General features: G+C 46.9%; 1 protein-coding gene across 3 annotated transcripts in view; it reads left to right on the top strand.

The window, feature by feature from the left end:
• Positions 1–9,387, top strand: part of LOC122544212 — a 52,074-nt gene that overhangs the window by 27,684 nt on the left and 15,003 nt on the right. For all 3 annotated transcript variants that reach the window (XM_043683288.1, XM_043683286.1, XM_043683287.1), the window contains exons 9-11: positions 4,876–5,229; positions 6,174–6,364; positions 8,633–8,728. In XM_043683288.1, coding sequence (XP_043539223.1) covers positions 4,876–5,229; positions 6,174–6,364; positions 8,633–8,728 — 641 coding nt within the window. The remainder of the gene's footprint in view (positions 1–4,875; positions 5,230–6,173; positions 6,365–8,632; positions 8,729–9,387) is intronic.

Below are 9,387 nucleotides of genomic sequence, written 5' to 3'. Positions count from 1 at the left end.
ATCTGAATTAAACTCCATCTGCCACTTCTCAGTCCATTGGCCCATCTGGTCAAGATCCTGTTGTAATCTGAGGTAACCTTCTTCGCTGTCCACTACACCTCCAATTTTGGTGTCATTTGCAAACTTACTAACTGTACCTCTTATGCTCACATCCAAATCATTTATGTAAATGACAAAAACTAGAGGACCCAGTGTGTTTCCATACTGTACATCTCTATGACTCTATGACTTTATAACACAGCAAGCCAGGAGCATCAGGAGATGCAGAAGTCAGCATTTCAGGTGTAACACGTCTTCAGGCAGAAGCTGAAGAAGGGTCACACTCAAAATGTCAACTTTACCTCCTGACGCTGCCTGGCTTGCTGTGTTCTTCCAGTCTCCTGCCTGTCTACTTTTAATATGATAACAGCAAAGATAAAGTCGCCCCTGTCCCAGTGGACTACTGTCTCACTACTGCTGGTAGTTTAACCTGAGGGTCACCATCCCTCAGGCGAGGGGAGAGGTTGAGAAGGAGAGTCTGTCATGGTTAACCTGAGTTAGTGTGGGAATTGAACCCACACAGTTGGCAGTACTCTGCTTTGCAAACCAACTGTCCAACCAACTGAGCTGACCAATTCTCAACATTAGCAATTGGGGGCTGAAGGCATTTTTGTATTTAACTTGAAGCATGTTTTTTGGGATAATGCAGACAGATCTCTGGAATTAAAGACAGGGAGCGTCTCAATCTCTGAGCCAGAGGTTCATGGAACTGTCAGCCCGGAGAGGTGCGTTCAAAATGTCGCCAAACAGGTCGAGAAGCAATTTGTAACTCCTTCCAACACACATCAGTGCTGGGAGCCAGAGATATTCTAGCTACTTGTGGGAAGAATAGAACATAGATCAGTACAGGCTCTTTGGCCCTAGATGTTGTGCTGATATTTTATCTTACTCTAAGGTCAGACTAACCTACTTCATTGTGCTTGCTTCTATGTGACTATCCAAGAGTCGCTCAAACGTCCCTAATGTATCTGACTCTACTACCACTGCTGGCAGTGCATTCCATGCACCCACCACTCTCTGTGTAAAGAACTTACCTCTGACATCTCCCCTAAACCTTCCTCCAATCACCTTCAAATTATGCCCCCTTGTGGTAGCCATTTCGACTATGGGAAAAAGTCTCTGGCTATCCACTCAATCGATGCGTCTCATCATCTTGTACACCTCTATCAAGTCACCTCTCGTCCTTCTCTCCAATGAGAAAAGCCGTAGCTCCCATATTGTTAAGATCTCATTATCATTGCTTCACAGTGCAGTCTGCATTGTTGCTCCACTAATTGGAGTGAACTGGACACACAGTAGATCATTAAACTACCGTGGACCAGTATATACCTCCCAACCCAAAATTCCCCTTGTGGAATTAGGTTGTCTTTGCTTTGAAAAATCTAACCACGTCATAGTCATGTTTGCCATTTACACCCAGGCCATACAAGCTCTTCACCCTCTCGTATCCCCTTCTTTCTAAAACCTAGACCACCTGATGTCTGTCCCACCATTCAGTGCGATCATAGCTGGTCTTGACTGCATATGCTTGCCTTTTCTCCACATCTCTCCCTCAATCTCCTCCATCAACCTCAGATTTGTAATTAACCTCTTTCAGGATTGTATCCTTGGCCCAACCGGTGTCAGTGACCTTCCATCCATCGTAAGGTCAGAAGAGGGGATGTTTGCCAATGATTGTGCCATGTTCAGCACCATTATCAACTCTGAGAAAGTGAGGGCAGCAGATGCTGGAAATCAGAGTCGAAAAGTGTGTTGCTGGAAAAGAACAGCAGGTCAGGCAGCATCTGAAGAGAAGGAGAATCGATGTTTCACGCATAAGTATTCCTGATGAAGAGCTTATGCTCGAAATGTTGACTCTCCTGCTCCTCAGATGATGCCTGACCGGTTGTGCTTTTCCAGCACCACATTTTTTGACCATTCATGACTCGTCAGGTACTGAAGCAGTACATTGTTCAAACACAACAAAACCTTCAAAATACGCAGGTTTGACATGGTGACTGGCAGGTGCCATTCACCCCTCACAAATGCCAGGTATAGACCATTGCTAATATCACTATCTCCCCTTGACCTTCAGCAGTACCATCCATAATGAATCCCTCCTTATTAACACCCTAGGGGTTACCAATGCTGTGAAGTTGAATGGGACCACCCATACAGATGCTATGGATACAAGTCAAAGGCTTGGTATTCTACAGAGTTATTCACTTCCTAACCCACTAGAAGCCTGGACTGGGGATTAGAGTCACGTGGTGCTGGAAAAGCATAGCCGATCAGGTAGCATTCAAGGAGCGGGAGAGAAGACGATTCGAGCATAAGCTCTTCATCAGAAATGTGGGGGAAGGGGCTGAGAGATTCAGTAAATGGGAGGGGGGTGTAGGGATTGAGGTAAGGTAGCTGGGAAGACGATTGGTGGACGAAGGTGGGGGGGCTAATGGTGATGGGTCAGCGTGGAGGGTGGAGCGGATAGGTAGGAAGGAAGATGGACAGTTAGGACAGTTGGAAGTTTGGATCTGGGATAAGGGGTGGAGGAGAGATGAGGAAACTGGTGAAATCGACATTGATCCAGGTTGGAGGGTCCCAAGGTGGAAGCTGAGGCATTCTTTCTCCAGGTGTCAGGTGGCTAGAATTTGGCGGTGGAGGAGGCCCAGGACTTCCATGTCCTTGGCGGGTTGGGAGGGCAAGTTGAAGCATTCGGCCACAAGGTGGTGGGGTTGCTTGGTGCATGACCCCAGAGATGTTCTCTGAAATGTTGTGCAAGTTGGCATCCTATCTCTCCAATGTAAAGGAGACTACATTGGGAGCAAAGGAAACAGTAGATGATGTGTGTGGAGGTGTAGGAATAGACGAGGCACAAGTCAGGAGTGTGATGGAATACTCCTCACTTGCCCTGGATGGGGGTAGCTCCAACAACACTCAAGAAACTCGACAATGTTCAGGCTGGAATAGCTCAGTTGATTAAGATGGTCAATGGAAAGTCAATCTTCATGCTGCCGACTCATAGCTGGGACAGTGTTTGCAGACACACTGCAGCAACTCACCGAGAATCCATCAAGAACACCTTCCAAACTGCAATGTCAACGCCTAAAAGGACATGGTTAGCAGATGGATACGAGCACCATCAGCACTTGTAGGCTGCCTTTTGAGTCAGTGACATCCTGACTTGGAAACATATCAGGCGTTCACTGGGTTAATTTCTACCCTCTTGTTTTCTCCCCTCCCTGCCAATAATGTTGGCATGCCTACACACCAGGACACTCCACCACATTCACAAGGACCATTAGACATGAACAATAGATGCTAACTCAATCAGAAACAACCATATCCTGTGAAAAGATTATTTAAGAAAAGATCCTGAAGGGGTTTGAAAAAGGAAATTCAAGGAGGATGTTTCCCACCACAGGGGGACCTAGAACTTAGAATGTAGAACAGTACAGGCCCTTCAGCCCTCGATGTTCTGCCGGCCTTTTACCCGACTCGAAGATCAGACTAAATAGAAAGCGGGCTACACCACCAGTGCTTCATCCGGAGGCTCACTGAAGATGTTACCTAGTATGGTGATGAAATGAACTTTCCATCTCAGCGAGCAAACTTACATTCATAACCTCAACCTGAGCTACAAGTCTTCTCAAAACTTGCTATCAGACTAACCTACATATCCTTTGTTGTACTATCTTCTATGTACCTAGCGAAGAGTCACTTAAATGTCCCTAATTTATCTAACTCTTCTACCACTGCTGACAGTGCATTCCATGCACCCACCACTCTCTGTGTAAAGAACCTAACTCCGACATTTCCCTTAACCTTCCTCTAATCACCTTAAAATGGTGCCCCCTCATGATAGCCATTTCCACCCTGGGAAAAAGTCTTTGGCTATTCACTCTATCTATGCCTCTCAACATCTTTTACACCTCTATCAACTCGCATGGAGACATACTCAACAATCAGTGTCTTTCATTTGAGACAGAGGTGATGGGATGCATGTTTGATATATCATTGTCGTTTGTGAATTTGGGTTGCAAAGTCGAGTTAAATAGATTTTTGGATTTCGGGGTGGCAAAGATTGGTTCTTTTCTTTTTAAAGAAAGGGTCAGAAAGTCTTTTAGAACAGGGAGAAAGACAGTCTTTCCAAGAAATCGTGTGACTTCAGCAAAATGACTTCATGAGTTACTCTGTGGGTAAACACTGTTTAACGTCATGGAGTGGTGCTCACAGTCTAACCCCTTGGAGATGGTCATCGGCTGCTACTCAGACAGTGTGGACGTTACCCAGCGCTGACCAGCCCAAGTCTGGATGTTGTTGTGGACACTTTCAGCGTCAGAGATGTGGCAAATAGAAGCGTGTTGACTCGTTCTGAAGCGTGTGATACAGAGTCATAGAGTCCTAGAGCATGGAGACAGGTCCTTTGGCCTACACTGCTCCGTGCTGACCTAAATGTCCATCCACAGTAACCCCATTTCCCTGCACTTGGCCCATATCCTTCTAATCCTTTCCTATCCATGCACTTGTCCAAATGCCTTTAAAAGTTGTTGGTGATCCCGCCTCAACTATTTCAGCTAGTTCCATAAACGTACCACAGAAGTACTACGCTCTGTGTAAAAAAAGGTTGCCCGTCAGGCTCCCTTTTATTCTTTGCACTCTAACCTTAAACTGATGCCCTCTAGTCCTTGATTCCCCAACCCTCGGAAGAAGACTGAGAGCATTCACCCTATCCATGCCCCTTATGATCTTATAAGGTTTCCCCCCCCGCCTTGGTCTCTTACGCTGTAAAGAAAGAAGTCCTAGCTGGTTCAACCTCTCTCAGATCTATATTTAACCCGAGATTCTGGTTTCGTCCAGGTCCTGGTGCACCCTGCTGGAACCTAGCCACTGCCCCGTTGGTGGAAATGGCCCAGTACCTGAGTGATGACAAGGATGAAGGAGACAAGAGGAACGTGCTTGGTGTTGAGTTGACATGTGGTGTCTGTATGGGATTCTACCAGGACCCAGTGCGTCTGCCCTGTGAGCACAGCTTCTGCAAAGTCTGCATTGACCAGGTCTTTGAGAATATGGAGCCAGAATCAGATTACCGCTGCCCCATCTGCAGGCAGTCCTACCAGAGCAAGCCAAAGATGACCAAGCACCTAGTCCTGGTCAGGCTGGTGGAGGCCTACAACAAGATGATGCACAGTAAAGTGTGTCCCGCCTCCTTGGGTAAGATGCAATTCTTTGATGTGCTTCCTCACTTCTTTACATGACAACATTATAGAGGAAAAGAAAACATTCACATACACTCTCATACAATAGCTCAGAGGTAATCTGCTCCCCAACTCGGACATCAGAGGTTACAAGTTCAAAACTCTCTTGGGAAACCACAGAAGATATCTCTGCCCATTTCTCCCAATGTTAGTGCTGAGGGAGTGCAGTACTGTCGGAGGGTCAGTGCTGAGGGAGTGCCGCACTGTCGGAGGGTCAGTGCTGAGGGAGTCCTGTACTGTCGGAGTGTCAGTGCTGAGGGAGTGCCGCACTGTTGGAGGGTCAGTGCTGAGGGAGCGCTGCACTGTCGGAGGGTCAGTGCTGAGGGAGTGCTGCACTGTCGGAGGGTCAGTGCTGAGGGAGTGCTGCATTTCGGAGGGTCAGTGCTGAGGGAGCGCTGCACTGTCGGAGGGTCAGTGCTGAGGGAGTGCTGCATTTCGGAGGGTCAGTGCTGAGGGAGAGCCGCACTGTGGGGGGGTGGTGCTGAGCAGCGCCGTACTGAGGGAGTGTCGCACTGTCGGACGGTCAGTGCAGAGGGAATACTGCACAGTCGGAGCGTCAATGCAGAGGGAATACTACACTGTCGGAGGGTCAGTGCTGAGGGAGTGCTGCACTATTGGAGGGTCAGTGCTGAGGGAGTACTGAACTATTGGAGGGTCAGTGCTGAGTGAGTGCTGCACTGTCGGAGGGTCAGTGCTGAGGGAGTGCCGCACTGTCGGAGGGTCAGCGCTGAGGGAGTGCCGCACTGTCAGAGCGTCAGCGCCGCACTGTCGGAGGGTCAGTGCTGAGGGAGAGCTGCACTGTTGTAGGGTCAGTGGTGAAGCCTTTGTGTCTGTCGTTGATCTTAGCCATGTGTTTATTGACTGTATTGACAAAACATACTCTCCTGCCCATCTCTGCAGAGGAGGTAGAAAATTCCCATACTGCTGTCGAAAGCAGCCTGGGAGGGAGAACCTGCCGGATTCACTCTGGGGAAGAGTTGACTCATTTATGCTTCAAGGAATGGGAGCTGCTATGCCCCTTGTGTGTATCGAGTGATCACCATGTGAACCACACTGCCACGTCATTGGTTCAGGTCACCGAAGATTGGAAGGTAAGGCAACCTGGGCAGACAGCGTGGGAAATAGAACCCACTCACTTCAATAATTTCAGTCCGAGACAAGATCTGAAGCAGCAGTATCGTTTATTATACACTTGCAAGTGTGGTGTCTAAAACAGAGTTTAGCAAGTGCATGTCTTATATACAATTCATTTCTCTTTCCCTCCTCCCATTACTCCTCCCCTGTTTACATCGCCCACTACTCTAAACCCGGCTGTTTATCTCTGGCCTCATCCGGCCTTGTGCAATACAAAATGTATGTCCTGCTTGGCCATTTCATCACATCCCTCTGTGGTCCATTGTTATATATCCTCCTCCACTGCCATCTGCTTCCTTGCCTGCTAAAGCAATATTTCCTTCCATTCTTTGCCCATACTGAGCCTTATGATCTCTTTATGGTGGGTTTTTTTTTGTTTTTGCAGAAGTGGGAATCAGATGCTTGTGACTGTTTGTACAAGCATTTCTAGCTTAACCTACACCCCTTCCCCTCACAGCACCTTATCAATTTGTCTGTAACATCTCCCATTGTTTGCAGGCACATTTTATTCTTGTATGCACATTTTAACTAATACAAAAACAGTTATCTATTTCCTTCACATAGTTTTCATTCTTGTTAACTCAGCTCTTGGTCGAAACAATTATACATTGGTGTGAGTTCATTTGCCTTGCATAAGCAATTATGATTGCAGAAGTAACACTGCTTTACCTATATCCCACAGACAGGCAGCTGGGAACCATCCTAGAGCTGGGCACTGGGAGTATCTGGCAGGAAATGCTGTACATCTGAAGCTGAATATTGCTGCCCCTGCTGGGCTGACCAGATGTAAACAGCCCCAGCCCCAGGCCCTGGTGGGATGATGTTGGAAGCATTCATATTGCTTTAGCAATAATGCTTTGACATGGATGCATTGCTGTGCCATTAGTCATTCTCAGTTGTTTGAGCAGTGTTCTTTGGATTGTCATTCATACTGTGTCTTAGCTGTATTTGTGCTGCATCTGTGATGCATTCATGTTACATCTGTGCTACAATTTAGATTAGATTCCTTATAGTGTGGAAACAGGCCCTTCGGTCCAACAAGTCCACACTGACCCTCCAAAGAGTAACCCACCCAAACCCCTTTTCCCTCTGACTAATGCACCTATCACTGCGACAATTTAGCATGGCCAATCTACCCTAACCTGCACATCCCTGGGCACTATGGGGCAATTTAGCATGGCCAATCCACCCTAACCTGCACATCCCTGGGCACTATGGGACAATTTAGCATGGCCAATCCACCCTAACCTGCACATCCCTGCGCACTATGGGACAATTTAGCATGGCCAATCCACCCTAACCTGCACATCCCTGGGCACTATGGGACAATTTAGCACGGCCAATCCACCCTAACCTGCACATCCCTGGACACTATGGGACAATTTAGCATGGCCAATCCACCCTGACCTGCACATCCCTGGACACTATGGGACAATTTAGCATGGCCAATCCACCCTAACCTGCACATCCCTGGACACTATGGGACGAGTTAGCATGGCCAATCCACCCTAACCTGCACATCTTTGGACTGTGGGAGGAAACCGGTGCACCCGAAGGAAACCCACGCAGACACGGGAAGAATGTGCAAACTCCATGCAGACAGTCCAATTTATGCTACAGGTCATGCTGCATTTGCTGCAATTCATGCTGAGTCTGTGCTACAGTTTGTGCTATAATTCAGGCTGCATTTGTGCTGCAATTCATGCTGTGCCTGTTTGCAATGTGTGCTGCATCTGCTAGAATTCTTGCTGCGGCTGTGCTGCAATTCATGCTGCATTTGTGTTACAGTTTATGCTACAATTCATGCTGCATCTGTGTTACAGTTTATGCTACAATTCATGCTGCATCTGTGTTACAGTTTATGCTGCAATTCATGCTGCATCTGTGCTGCAATTCATGCTGCGGCTGTGCCACAGTTTATGCTACAAATCATGCTGCATTTTTTGCTGCAATTAACCCTGCATCTATGATGCAATATGCGCTGCATCTGTGCTGTGATTTAGTGCTCAATCCTTGCCATGCGGCATGGGTGCACCATACATGCAGTGCTCCTGCATTTTGCTGCAGTTATGTTGGGGTTATCTCGGTGCTACTTTACGTAGCTCCTTGTTGCTTTTCAATTGGCTTTGCGTTGCACTGGTGCATGGTTTGTGTACAGGTAGAAATGATACTAAGACAAACTGTTGCCTTATAAAATGATAGCCTTTCTATCTCTCTCTGAGCAGAAAATGCTGCCAAATATTGTTGAAAGTCTGGAAGAAAATCACGCAAAGTTGTCTGTCCAGATCATGCAGTACGTGGAGCTGGAGGAGAAGGCAAACGTGAGACAGTTCTTTTTTTTTTAAATGTTCCCATCCTTGTTTACTGGCCTGAAAAGAAACTTAGAGGCTGGTTTCATTGAACCCTTAATACAGTAGGACCCCTGTATCCACGGATTTGGTTTCCACAGTTTCTGTTCTCCACAGTTTACCGCCCCTCCTGAAAATATTAAATGGAACATTCCAGAGATAAACTGTTAGAAACGAAAATCGCTTCTCAATAATCGCTCTAGACAAATTCAGGAAAACAAAGTTTTATTAGCAAGTCTGCAGAGTTGGGCACCCTTCTGAGAAAAAGGCGCCCCGAGGCTAACAAAGTTTCTCATTAAATACAGCACAAGTCCCTCCCCTCTTTGGCTCTAAAGAGTCACAAGGTTCACATTCTAAACCTTTCAGTATTTTTCCATTCTGTACCCTTATCACAAAGTCTGCAGCAGATGTCTCCCGCGTTGTTTTTCTACCCTGTAGTCTTATCAGTCAAGGACTTATTCTTCTCTGTCAGAGTTAGTGGTCTTATCAATCAAGGACTTGTTTTTCTACTCTGTAGCAGCAGATGTCTCGTCCTTTATTATAGAGAAGCATGTTTTACCCTACCCCCACGGCTCTATTCCCCTTAGACTCTGAGGTCATGCACATCTTAACTATTTGTACCGAAATCGTCT

This window comes from Chiloscyllium plagiosum, chromosome 47 (genome assembly GCF_004010195.1).
Source record: "Chiloscyllium plagiosum isolate BGI_BamShark_2017 chromosome 47, ASM401019v2, whole genome shotgun sequence".
In the NCBI taxonomy this organism is placed as follows: Eukaryota; Metazoa; Chordata; class Chondrichthyes; order Orectolobiformes; family Hemiscylliidae; genus Chiloscyllium; species Chiloscyllium plagiosum.
Note: the sequence above shows the minus strand (reverse complement) of the source record. Positions and strands in the feature narration are given on the sequence as shown.